Source organism: Passer domesticus, chromosome 1, assembly GCF_036417665.1.
Source record: "Passer domesticus isolate bPasDom1 chromosome 1, bPasDom1.hap1, whole genome shotgun sequence".
Lineage (NCBI taxonomy): Eukaryota > Metazoa > Chordata > Aves > Passeriformes > Passeridae > Passer > Passer domesticus.
In genome coordinates, this window is record NC_087474.1 from 102938211 (window position 1) to 102952771 (window position 14561).

Sequence of the window (14561 nt, forward strand, 5' to 3'; positions counted from 1 at the left end):
ACAATGGTGCCCTGGGGTGCATTGAGAAGAGCTTTGCCAGCAGTTCAAGGGAGGTGATCCCACCCCTCTACTCAGCCCCAATGAGGCCACATTTGGAGTGCTGTGTCCAGTTCCGGGCTCTGCAATGCAAGAGAAACATGGAGCTCCTGAAGCAGCTGCAGTGGAGGACAATGAAGTTGATCAAGGGACTGGACCATCTCTTTTCACAAGGAATGCGTCTGAGGCAGCTGGGCCTGTTCAGCCTCAAGAAGACATGACTGAGAGGGGACCCTATCAATGTCTGTAAGAATCTGAAGGGACGATGTCAGGAGGATGGAGACAGGGTCTTCTTGGTAGTGCCAAGCAATAAGACAACAGGCAACAGACAGACTCTGATGCACAGAAAGTTCCTCCTTCACACAAGGAAGAACTTCTTTATTGTGCGGGTGACTGTGCACTGGAAAAGGTTGCCCAGAGATGCTGTGGAGTTTTCTCCCACTGGAGACATTCAAGAACCATCTAGACACAATCCTGTGCCACGTGCACTGCTTGAGCAGTGAGGTTGGACCAAATGACCCACTATGCCCTCTTCCAACCTGACTCATCCTGTTATTCTGTGATTTATCCTCAGTGATGTAGCTTGCTAGGCAAAGATGAAGGATGGTAGGATGAACAGCTGGTGCAAGAGATATCTAAACTTATGCTTGCATGGCGGGCAAGGAGATCATTTTCTCCAAATACAGAATGGCATATTTCTAAAGGAAACACATCATTCAAACCATTTCACTATATAGCTCTATAGCAGCCACACTGGTGCTCAGGCACAAAGAACTTCCAAAGAACTGCATTTAGTTTCTGAAAAGAAAAGTTCTGCTCATTTCTAAGAACAAGACTAGCTGCACCTGGTGTAGACTGTCAGTGAAAGCAGATTCACTCTGTGAAGCTAAGACTGTACAGATGTTGAAGGACACACTTAGTGCAGGTAGCTGGGTATGCAGATGCAGTGCAAGCTGCTGCAGGTTGAGCTCCAGGTGATGGAAGTCCCTGACAAGAGGATGTGAAAAGCTGAGCCTCTGCATAACCAAGGGCACAGGGACCTGTGGCCCAGGAAGGTGGTGAATGGAACACTCAGAGACAAAGCAAGGGGTGAGCACCCCAGATTTTGCACACTTACACTGTAAGGGTATAAAAGCCCTGGGTTTTCTTTGTCCAGGGCCCCTCCTCAGAGGTGCCCAGCTTGAGCTGTTATTTTGTTGTTTAGTAGTTGAATTATTTGAAGGATTTGGACATCTGAGATTTTGCTATGGGAAATCCAGGCTCGAGCCAATAGAGAAATCTGGTCTGTGAGTGTGGAGTGTGTAGCTGCGAAGGGGCTTCAGTCCCAGCTCAGGTGATGAGTGCAAATGCTGGAGTGGCTCCCGGATGGTCAGACTGGGAAATTTACGGAACAAAGAAACAGCTGAGGAATGCTGATGTATTCTCACAGATGCTGGAAGAGGTAATCCCCAAAGCTGTGGGAGTGGTGGCCTTCAGCAGAAGGGCAGCAGCAGAGCAGTGGTGGTAGTAACAAATCTTCGTGGTTATGTTTGCTGTATTTCTGGTCTCTGCAAAAGTATCACAGCACTGACACTGCTGTAAACTCACAGGTCTTTGGCAAAATGCTTATAAAACATAAAGGCATAGAAAGATAGATATGGTCAGGGTGGCATTGGGCTGAGGAAGGGGATTACAGAGACTGTACATTTTGCTGAATTTTCTCTGAAACTGCTACACATAGTGTTCTCTAGTCTAGAAACCCTCTCTAAGAGGAATCAAAATTAAATTCTTTTTTAAAGTGAAAAACATTGCAGAGATGCTCCTGGTTCAGTCCTTTTTCTACATACTAATGTTTTCTTTCTGTGTGCTCTTTCCATATAGAAAATACAGTACAAAGGCACAAACCCTGAAAGATGTATCTGATCTATGCAAAAGTTTGCTTGGAAGTACAGCATCCGAAGGAGTGCTTTCCACATGTAAACAGAATACTTAATCTGAGGAACTGGGCCATTCACCTGAGGAAGTAAACCATGCTTCATCAGGATCTACTAGAATTTGGGAACCTCTTAAAAGAAGATGATGCTGACTACTTAAGGGAAAAAAGATTAATGTTAAAAAATTAGCTGTGTCCCAGGTACATAATAGAAGAGATTACATGTTTATTTGATCATCCAACTAAGTTTTCATTTCATCTACCTGATGATTAATAAAGCAAATTAAAAGTTCAAATTAAGAAATACTCTTTAAGTATAATGTCACTTAAAAAATACAATATAAAACATATGCTACATACTGCCTGTAAAAGAATACCTGCAAGTACTAACCTTTACAAGAGAGGATGGGAAAAAGCAGCTCTTCATGAGCTCTCAGTGGAAATGTAAGTTAGCTGGAAGTTGCCTAGTCTTGAGGGATATGTGTGATTTTGTAAAGGACAGAACACTGAAGAATGCATCATGGACTGTGGACTATACTACTAGCCCTACAGACAAGACTTCACCTTAATAATGCCTCTCCTTACTTTTTGCTCCTTCATCATGACTGTCTCCTTTGGGGGTAGAGTCTGTGCTCAGCGTTTCTAAACAGCCTCTAACTGAACAGGCTCTGATCTTGACTCAGAGTCTTTAGACAACAAAATTCTTGTTTCTCTAACCAAAAGTCACAAAAGCAATTTTACAGATTTGTGTAAATATAATTTATACATAAAGCCAAAAACTGTTTACAAATATGGAATTCAAATGCTCATGTAATCTCCTACCTTTAATTCAAATAAATGAGCCAAAACCATCTGAGTGTATCTGATTCTCCATTTGTCTTGAATACAAACCCAATCCCACTACATTACTCAATCACATTCTTAACAGTTGAGCATTAACTTTATTTTAAGATTCCATTTCAGTACAAATAAATGCAATAGAGACCAGCAGGACTGCTAGGTATAAGTGAGCATAGGGCTACAAGGCTAATTTTGGAAATTTGTTTGAGTTTCTTTCTTCTTTTTTTTTTTTTTTTTTTTTTTTTTAATCTTCCCAGGAATACATCAGTAAAGCAAACTCACCAGCTCTGGAGAGCACTAAAATTCAGAAGAACAGAGGCATGACTCTGCAGGTTAATAAAAAAATTCTTCATGTTACACAGGATATAACCACTCCAAAAATATAGAGGCCAAGGAGTTAAAAAAAGAAAAAGTACACAGTTTATTGGATATACCTCAACTGCAAAACCACCTGTGTTAACTACATCACTGACACAGTTTAAGTGCTCAGTAATCAGACGACAAAGTGTTAACAGTCAGTGAGTTGCCATGTAATTACTGTTACATCCAATGGAGTTTCCCAGTACTGTATGTGCTGCATTGTTCCTGTTATTATGTGGCAACTATCAAATTACCACGTGTCATCACTGTAACATTAGGTTGATCCACTATGGAAATTCATTCTGTTCAATAGCAGTCTAAATTCTTCATTTTGTCCCTCTGGTGATGTGGACAGGTGGATTACATACTGAGCTATACAAAAGGTTAAAGGAGTAGGTGAGGCACTTCATAGATTAAACCTGATCAAACAGCCTGATTCTGCCACTTTTTCCCACTATGAGTTTCACTATTTTCCCGCAGATGGGATAATACTTGACAGGGTACTACTATCTGTCCCAAAGTGATCATTTTCTCCTTAAATTTCCTGTAAAACCAACATCAACTTTCTCCCTCTACAGCTAAAGTAGTTACTATCTTAAAAAAATAGAGTAGAAAAGAAGGTTTTGCTTGCTGTAAATGGAAGGGAGTCAAAAATGCCAGGAGATCCATTTAGGACTTACAGGGTTACTAATCTATTTTACTGAGAAGACATACAGAAAATAATAGTGTGATGGGAGGAAAGAGTATTAGGGTTTTTTTCCAAGGGACAAATAGAAATAGATACATCATGATAAGCTTTGGTTCACACATTTGCTGCATCTATATTTCTGTGAAGAACAAAATTAAGTGCTAGAAGTGTTTTGAAATAACATTAGGAATACACACACAAGTCTTGGAAACAGCCCAAGCAAGGGAGCAACATTTCAAGTGTAGCTCTCAACCTGGGAACCTCCCACACTACAACAAACTCATTAGCAACTGCTAACAAGCCACCTGGTGTGAGCCACATGATAAGTGAAAATACGACGGCAAGGATGTTATGAAAATGGTTATCACCCATCAGTGCATTCACTACAAGGAGTATTTTGCACATATATTTTACATTAACACTTGGAAGGTGCTCAGATGTTACATGATTGGAAGCCCACGCAAGAGCCCGCGCAGATGACACAGTAGTTTCAAGGGCAGAGGATTGTTCACTATTAGCTTCACTGACATCTGAAGAGGTGCACAGCCAAATTTATACACAAATGAAAGTCAAAGACGTTAAGGGGACAAAGACAATTGGGTAATTATGTAAATAAAATCTGAAATATTATAAAAGATTTATCAAAATGAGGACAGAGTCTTCTCTTACCATGATTACTTAGCGCATAGCAGAATCCCTGAGCAGACAAGACAATTACTGTTTTGCACAGGTTAGCAGAGGAAAATATACTGTCTCGGGAAAGTAAGATTTATCAACAACTACCACGTGTCAAGCGCTGGCTTCAGGTTTGCAAGCGTGTCTGAATTAACAGAGAGGTAAGACACACCTTTCTGAAGAAAGGCCTGAGGTCTCAGAAAAACCCATGGCAAACAAGTATTTTCTCTACAGAACATTTCCACCTTAACAACTGCAGCTCATATTTGATCAATACTCAATCAATAGATAAAGGTAGTCCTCTGGCTACATTTGGTAAAAAATGGCTCGAAGGCAGCTTTTTTCCAAAAATGGCTCACTTCCCTTCCCCTTTCCACTTCTGCACAGAGCATTTCTGACCATTTGCTACATCTCTGTCAATCTGCCAGCAGCTCTGTGGCTCAAGATTACAGCACTGGAGATGCATGCAATTTCCAAGCATCAAGAACTAACAGCAAGTTGGCAACTGTATAGTTTATTGAAATAGCATGCATTGTTGTCTTCCCAATAATGTACCTCCAATCTTCTTTAGTATTTTCTAGTAGCTCTTGCAGAATCCAGCTCACTTTATATGTCAGTCATTTTGAAGTTGTTTAAGAGGAATGGCAGTCAGTGGAACCAAATGGCAATTAGAATAACTTCTTGCAAGCAATTTCAAGAGAAGACCGAAAGTAAAGAATGGAAACAAACTCATGTTCTCATATTACAATCAGGTCATTCTTTACTGTCAAATACAATGCCTCCAAACCACAAGTGATATTGGTCTGTTTATAGTAACAAACATGGTGGAAGAATGTACATGGAATTTAGGAGGTTTCATCACCATGTCCTCTAGACCTACTCTAAGAGGTCACAGTAAAACAGCAGAATCCTAGAATCACAAATTCATAGAACAGTTTGGGTTGGAAAGGACCCTAAAGATGATCTCGTTCCAACCTCACTGCCATGGGCTGGAACACCTTTCACTAGATCAGGCTGCTCAGAGCTCCATCTGGAAAGAGCTTCCTGGCATTGTTTGCACGAAATATTGCACCATTAACTACCCCAGCAGCAAGATGTGCACCTATTCAACCAAACTGTAGCCTCTTACAACAGTTTTTTTTTTTTTTCTCTCAAGATCTACCCTTGGTGCTAAATCTGCCAGTGAGATTGAGTTCAAAAAGTCCTATTTTAGTTAGCTTGATGTCACATCTGAGAAACTGCCCTGCTACAAACTCTTTCTCTACAAAGAACTTCTGTGTGAGCACACAAATATTTCTGAGATGCAATGACCAGTGCTTTTGGCACCATGATCTTCCAAAATGTTGCCTTAAATAAAAGCTTTGGGGTCAGTGCTACCTATGTTGCTCATGGGAAGTAACAAGCCACACTATGGGAAAGAGAGAACAAGGACTTTGTCTCTTTAATTTTACATGCATGATAATGTTTTTAACCACTAAGGTCATACCTGCATGTGATGACTGACAACTTTTCAGCTTGATTCAAAGCAAACAGCTGTTGGTTTGATTGCCTAGCAACTAAAAGTTGATGGATGACCCTTAAGATGGATAACTACCATAAATCACCTCATTCAGACTCTCAGGGAAAAAAAATTAAAAAACAATGGTTTTCATGACATTTGCTGCACTCCATAATGTGCCATGATAAATTTGGCTGCCTTATGGATGCACAGTTGTGGCTGTTGAAATTAGACACTTTTGTTTTCTGCATTCTGCACTTTTTGTAGCCCCCTCTGTAAGGTGTGTTCATATTAATATACTCCACTGTCAGAAGAAAGCAGAATACCAGAAGCTACTGTCAGTCACCACAAGGCAGGGAGAATCTGTATTGAATCTCTGCATCACCAAACAGCTTTTAATCAGGAAACAGCAGTCTTATATCATAGCTATGGCACTGGGCTACATGCATTAATAATGGTTACAATATATTTAGTGTAATGACTTGACCCCGGTCAACATTATTGATGCTGTGATTAATATGAATTTGATAAACTGCTTCCTCTTTGAAGACATTTTGTATGTTTCTCAAGCAAGAGAAAAATACTTTTTATGTATGAGTAAATATAGCAGGCCTTCATAGAGGCATTCTGATCTCAGCTGCACAGGTGTAAAAATAGATTCCCAGGATTTATACTAGTGTCCCTGAAATTGAAATCTCGGCTACAAGAAATAGAGGGGAGGGGGGGGAAATAAAAGTGGAAAAAAATAAGATATCCTCATTTTCATCTCATTAATAAAAGAAAAAAATCCAAACCCACCAAATCAGGATTCTAAGTGGAAAGCCATATTCCTCCCAGAGAGTGTTCAGACAGAAAGGGAAATTCCCTTTTATTGTTCTAGATAATAGGATTTCTCTGTTTGTTATGTACAGAATACATATGCATTCAAAAACAGATGTTCATAATTGCTTTCATTGTTTGGATTTTTTAAAAACTCTTGAGCTTGACTATTCATATGAAAACTCTTGTACTGAATTTGGTTTATGACAGCAAAGTGATTTCTAGTTTTGTTTAAAGGAAAAAAAAAAAGAAGATAGTTTGGTTCAAGTTTTAGTATATCCTCAGGGAACTGCTGCTTTAAGTGATAGTATGTGATGATTTCATCAAGGACAAGTCTGGTAAATGCTACTACCTTCCTCTAAGTAGACACATGTCAGCCCACATGAATAAACTACTGTCCACTGCAATTCTGTCATATGACACAGTAATTCTCAAACTGTGATACACGACCCACTGAAGTGGGGCAGGTCACCAGGCACCCCAAGTTACGATCAGAGGCATGCAAATGAACTCCAAGAACTGTATCAGTGGGAAATGGAAGGTATCAGTGGAAATCAGAAAATCAGAAATGGGATGGAAATGGAAGATAAGCAACTTCACCTGGGGAGCAGATGGTTACCTGAACGAAGTAATTGGGAAAGTAATGCTAAAGGAAGACAGTTTCAAGGTGGGACTGAGCTGCCAGAATATGTGAGGGGAAGTATGCTTGCCACATGCTTGCCTTGTATCTAAATCTATGCTATCAGTTTCAGGAACTTCTCCCTTTAACTGAAGTTACCTGAGCATTTTCTGAATTCAAGATAGTTCATTTGCAAAAAAGTCAAAAGTCAAGTTCCAAAGGATGAAACATTCTAATAAATTCATCAAGTACACTGGCATACACTGGTGCAAAATTAGAAATAGCACTTAGCTGAGCCATGCCTTCAGATTTTCAGCAGGGTTGCAATCAGTTTGCCAAAAGGTATGTTCTGAAAATACAAGGCATGTGTCCACCTGCAAGGTCTCAAACTGCATTTCTTAATTTTACATAACAGTAGAATGTAAGCACAACATGCAAACAGTTGTTGAGGTCTACTGCACTTCTCAACAACCAAGAAAGTTGATATCCACCAGATATGTGCACAATTTAGTGGATGCTCCACTTCTGTAAGATGCCTCAAGAAGTGAGTATGTAGCTTAGATGCTCTTTGTCTCTGAGAAGAGATGAACATGCCAAAGTAACAATGCCAGTAGGAATGCAATTTATTGGATCTTCTGAAATTTCAGATCACTGCATCCTATAATCAATACTTCACATTCTTCAGCCACAGTACCCCTTCAACAGAGAGCATAACCAGTGCAATTTGCAAAAACAGGAGTCTCAAGTGCACCTAGATATGTTTAGCATAAAAGCACTTGTATACAAATAACATTCAGACACAACCACTATTTATTGTTCCAGCTTTAAGTCTCGGATGCCTCCGTGAAGGACCCACTAAAGAGGACAAGACGGCATGCTGGCCCTTTAAAACTGAAATGCTTGTTTCCTTTCTGTAAGAAAAGTAAATCATGCTATAGTGAGTGGAGCTTTGAAAAAGCATCCATCCATTAAAGTTCATGGATCCTCGTTTCCAGATTGTCCCTCCCCTGGCTGTGTCTCAAGTTACAGCCTTGTACAATCCAAGTCTAAATAATATTCACTATGATAAATGACACCATAACTCCGATATCCACAATCAATCTTTGCTTTAAAGATACATCCATCTTCAATAATGTTGATGGGGATTCTGTAAAATGGGAAACATGACTGTTTTCCCGACCTCCTAACAGTGGGGGAAGGAAGCTCTGAGTGATGGCTGTCAGCCCACATCTGGCTGCAAAAATAAATTAGCCTTATGTAGACAAATGAAAGGACCAGCCCTGACTAGAAAACAGCCACTCCTGAGCAATGGCTAATTTATAGGACTCCTTTCTGGAAAGTTCCTAGCTGAGGCTACAGTCTCCTTAGCTATCTCTTTAAATGATATCTGATGCTGTAAATAACTTCAGTGTGGTAGGAACTATGCAAAGTACAAAGAGTGATTTGGTGGGGGGAGGGGAGGAGACAATAACTTTCTCATATTCTTTGTACATGATCAAGTTTTAAAATTCAGCCACTTAAAACACATTTGTGCACACACACATGCAAACAAAAGTTTTGTTTCAGGAAACATTGTTATATTTTGAAAATATGCTCTTCTCCATTTGGCAAAAGATTATTTTCTTTTTTAACTCCTTTGTCATCTCCTGGGCTGCAGGACTGAGGCAACTACATTACAGAAATTAAACTATTCAGTGCAAGCGACACCTTGAGGTTTGCAGATTTTTTTTTCCCTGTTAAATGCTATCAACTTTTCCTTCTCCTCACCTTGCCCCCTCCAGCTGATAGAGTTTCAGGAGGAGTGTGGTGAGTCCTCCCAGCTCAGTTCATCTAAGCTGGTGCTATGCAGCTCAGATGTTGTGAAGTGGCACGCAGAGAAACTACCTGCTCTATTTATTTCAGCACATGGTTTCACAATAACCAGAAGGAAATTTTAAACAGGAAGGTGGAAGGAAGACTCTCTGATTGTCTCATCCACTGCCGCACACAAAACACAAATCCCTACCTGTGCACAGGACAGTGGCTACCCTTTTTTTCATGACTGAAATGCTTTATTACCTTATTCTTTATGTCTTTGACCTTGTCCTGCTGTAGAAAAACGTAGGACTTTAATTCTTATAGTGCACAATATATGGAAATTAAAAAAAAAAAAAAAAAAAAAAAAAAAAACTTCTTTCCAGGAGAAATGGGTAAGTGGATGAGGGAGCAGCCCGATTATTGCCACACTAGGGCTGGCTGGGATGGCACTTGGGCATTGCAGCTCTCGGGGGAAGGGGAGGTCCAGCGGCACTGGGGAGGTCTGGCAGCAGCAGTGGCGGCAGCGAGGGTTAATTCTGTGAAGGTTGAAGGACTTACAGTAATGCTGCGAAGACAGAAACATCACAGGCTTTCCTGGCAAGAGGCTCGCAGAGGGTAGGAGGGGACTGCGAAATGAACTCTCTCAGGCTTTGTCGTGTGCGTTTCCCAAGGCCCGGCCTGGCCCCTTTGATAAATGACACATGTCATTCTGTCAGGGGCTGACACTGCAGCTGGGAGGGCCGGTGATGTATGGCTCCGCTGAAAAGGAAATCAACTTTTTGGCACCAAGTAAGACTGTGCCCTGTGTAAGGATTTTGTTTCTCAAAAAGTGAAAGATAGACTTAGGATTTAAAAAAAAAAAAAAAAAAAAAAAAAGTTGAAAAACAGATTGAGCGACAGCTTACACTTAACATAAATTAACTCGGTAATGGTGAAATGTGCTAGCCTGTGATAAATAAAAGCTACATTAGTCAATTATTAATCACACTCCAACTTGTAGCCAAAACCCATGACTTAAATCTGAGGCCTGAGCTGCCTTACAAACAGATAAGACAGTGTTTGATAGATGTCTTGCATAGTGTAATCAGGAAGGAATCAAAGGCTTAGTGGTTTAACCAGGGGGGGTGTGGAAGGTTCTGGAAACTGAGACTGGGTAAAGTGGATAACTGGATTGAAAGCACCCTTTCACTGGGGATACAGTATATCTTTTGACTGCTTAAAGAGGGGGGGGGGGGAAGGCGGAGAGAGAGACATATCTGAATTTGGTTTAATCTTTTTTTTATATACAGGAATGTCTCAAAACTCTACTTCCCTCCCCCACCTCCCACCACCACCACTGTGTTAAATCATTTAAATCTGATCACTATTAAATGGATTCTCACCGAGACATCAAGTGTTTCAAATATGATCGTTTTGCACGGATTACAATTTAAGCATTTTATTTAATCGAATGAACTCGCATCAGGCTGCAACACATTCATGCAAATACAAGCTGTAGAGAAAAAGCACAAAGCTGCATAAACGAAACGATTCCTATTCAACCAGACTGTAAAGACAAAATAAAGGATTTCAGATAGGAAGAAAAAAACCAAACATCTAAAAACACAAGAAGGGTACAGGGTGGTGGGGGGAAGGAGAGGGAGAAGGGATGCAGTATCTAAATCCAAGCATTATGCCAGTGTGAAAGGCTGAACTCACGCATCACCTTGTTGAGATGCAAACACAGAATGGCTCTGGGTTTTTGTTTATATTCTAGCTATGGGAGAACAGGATGGTCACTGAACCCAAAGGTGATGTTCGTTCCCTGACCGGGGAGAGAACCAGAACCATAGAGCACTAAAATGTCACACCTACACCTTCAGCTGACCTACAAGGGTAGCCCAGGCTTTCTGCAGGCCCGCAAGCCAGCGGTGACAGGATGCGAGTTTCACCATCTTTATCCCCGTGTAGATGCTCTCACACCTCCTCCTCACCATACATAACTCCACATAACTGAAATTTAAAGGTCTCACGTGCTACATACAGCACAGAACAGGAATATTTCTTGGATGAATGGTAACCCCAGGTCCTGACCTAGCTCTGGGCTGCCCATGGGCGCACCCCTGTGCCTGCACAAAGCCAGCTGCTGGTGCAGGCTCCTCGCACCAGGTAAGTTGCCTTCTAGCATCACTTGTAATTCCACCAGCAATTACTGGAGAGCATCACAGGAATGGGGGCCCACAAAAGTGCAACAGGCCACCCCCATTCAGGCCTTAATAAGCACTGCTATCAGCTTGAACGCTGTATAAATGTTTGCTTGTCAGTCAGTAATTTCCATATGCTTTACCATCATTTCCAGTGATGCACACTAGTTCACCAATAACTTGTCTAACTCTGCTGAAGCTTCGGACGTGTCATGTTAATTGTGGTATCACACAACTGACTTGAGATTTTAACCAGGACACAAAAAAGACACATATCCCAACAAGGAAAGAAAACACATTCACGCCATCAACGCACGAAGGACTTCATCAGACAATTTTCCTAGCCACAAAACACTTCAGAACAAAACCCCTCTGACCTTTAAAACAAGTATTTACCTTGTTCCCCTTCCCCTCAGTATGTTACCACTTTCTGCAACAAAATACAGAAACTTTTAAATGTTTCTACATGGGACAGGTCCTATATTGCTCGGTGCTGTTCAGACACACCAGGAAACAAATGAGCTTTTGATGTTAATCAAGCGAAAGTGCATTCTTCAGTTTACATATGCTGTACATGCTTGGCTTTTCAACAGTACAAAGAGGAAAATAAAATACAAGTCATCTGTAACTGTAAAAATTACACCACCAGTTACAGTCAATTTTTAAAGTTTCTATACTTTCATATGCATAAGTGCACGTATATACATTTAACCACACACGTTCCCTTGCTCTCCAACCTGCGATCCAGATTTTGCATTATAAAGTAATGTACTACTGTAAAATATTTCTTTGCATGGTGGTGCGGACTTCCCAGTAGACCAAAAAAAAATCCAGTTTACCTCAGCTTTTAGAAATAAACTAACAGTTTCGCTCAAGTAAAATCTCAGATAATCTCAACCATCTGAAAATGACAGCAGTTGTCTAGATCACAGCAGCAATATACCCACTCACCAACATCAAGGTGGTGCAGAGAGTGCTTAATTGAGGAATTTAAAAACAACGACTCAAAAGAGCACAAATTTCAAAGTAAATGAAATAGGGAGACCCTTTGAAACCCAAACTTTAGTGACAGCCCCTACAGAGAGTACAGCTATTTTCTCAAAACATGTAAAATATGACTATAGAAAGAAAGATAAGGAGCAAGAGAATGGCATGTATTTAAAAATATGTGCACACTGCCTGGTGTTTTAAACTTTTGCCTTCCTATTGCTAAAATATCATTTTTAAAGTCCATAAAATTTCAGATAGTGTGAAAAATGTTTATATATTACCAAGGTCTCCTTTTAAAAGGTTTATACTTTTACTTTATGACCTGTCCTTGATTTGACACTTCCGCTCATCAGAAAGGGATTTATAAAATAATCCTGAAGGTGAGGAACAGACATCTGTCAGGGACTGGCTGAGTTTCACTTTGCGAAATTTAAGAAGGGAGAGAAATCCTGTTAAGCTCTCTTTAGTCACCAATAGACATCAAAGGTAATAATTAAAGAAGACAGACGTCATAAAAATAAATTTATGTAGTTCTTTATAATGCACAAGCACTCTAGTGTGTAAAACATCTATTAGAGTGAAAGAAAATACAACGTTCCAAACGAGCAAAAATCTGTTTTGTTTGAGGTTTTTTGCCTACTTGAGTAACGTTTAAAAAAAAAAAAAGACACCCAAGTTTAAACTAAAGTCTTTCAAAACCTTTGCCATCTGTGGGTACATGAACTATGGATGACCCCGAATGATTTGCACTCTGCTCAGAATCCCTTAGAAAGCACGGGAAAAAGTATCATTAAGAATGACTGATGACTGCCAGTCATGGTTGACCTCACCCAAGCTTTGGTCTCTGCCTCAGTAATAAGCTGTCCTTTATTAGCACCAACACTCCATAAAAGGGGTGTGTTTAGTCACAGGATAGTGGCCTTCTAATGCTCATTGCTTCTCCCTGAAAGATTGATTAGTGCTCATTTTTACTGCCTTCACAGTATATACAGTGACAGTGCTGCAGAGTGTCAGGGCCTGCAATATTGATGATAAGTACAACTACAAACTAGAGGTTTGGAAAAGGCAGAGTACTGGGACTTCACTCTTCTTTTCAACTGGAAAACGCTGCCAAAACAAAAAGGAAAAAACTCAAGCTTATACGAGCTACTGATATTCTAGTAAATATAAACTGAAGCTAGGGAATTCCCTCTCTCCGAAAAAAAGGCCACTTAAAATACAAAACTTATCAGAAAAGGTTGTTTTTTCATTTTGTTTTGAAAATGCATTAGCGTTCTTACTTTCACCTACCAGTGGCTAAGGCAAAAAGAGACTATCCTGAAAGATCATTCTTATATTTGTTCTTTTATTTCAGAAAGGCTTTTTCAGTAGTGACTTTCAGAGTAGGGGAAAAAAAAGAATCTATTGCAAGCACAGAAAGTGAATGTTCCTGATTTGGAAACTACTGCAGTGCCCCTTTGCAGCAGCAGGTGCCTCTTTGAGGGCAAAAAACAAAGGAAACATGAAGAAAACATGTTGGCTATGTATCATATTCTGCACAAATCTGCCTGCATTAACACGACTCCTCTGCAGCTTTTACTCTTACATTTGAAGTAAGTGGGATCTATGCAAATTCCTTCAGTGAAATTAAGATCTGGAGTATAAGCTGGCACCGTCACAGAAAAAAACTGTGGTAGATTCATGTAATGTAGTATGCAACTGCATGCAGTGCAAAGCATATTTTAAATAGAGCAAGACCCAGACATGATCCTTGCAAAGCATCAGCATCATAGTGATGAAAGAGCAGGTAAGAATTCATGAACTCTTTCAAATAAAGAAATTCCAACCTGAATACATTACTTGGAAAAGCCATGCCTTGCCTTGATTTGATTTAAAAAGTAGAAGAGAATTGAAAACAGTCTTTGAAATTGGTGTTTTAACCAGAGACTTTATAGCATACAAGGCCAACTCCAAGTTATACTGTAGTAAGTTTAATATGGAACAACTTGTCCATATGGCTCTTCCTGGGAACGAGTCATTTCACATGTTACAGCAAGATACAGCCGAAAAAAGGCATGTTTCGCTGTTACTTTTATATAGCTGTGAACTTGAGCACAGCAACCTCATACCAAAAATTACTACAGCAAGAGTTTACTGCATTAATA

General features: G+C 40.1%; 1 protein-coding gene across 2 annotated transcripts in view; it reads right to left on the reverse strand.

The window, feature by feature from the left end:
• TSHZ1 (teashirt zinc finger homeobox 1) overlaps positions 1-14561 on the reverse strand; it is a 57857-nt gene that overhangs the window by 30475 nt on the left and 12821 nt on the right. Inside the window, exon 1 of one of the 2 annotated variants that reach the window (XM_064431941.1) lies at positions 9803-10033. The exons of the other annotated variant lie outside the window; for it this stretch is intronic. Coding sequence (XP_064288011.1) covers positions 9803-9827 — 25 coding nt within the window. The 5' untranslated portion in view covers positions 9828-10033. Of the gene's footprint in view, positions 1-9802; positions 10034-14561 lie in introns of those variants that run through there. 2 annotated transcript variants of the gene reach the window in all.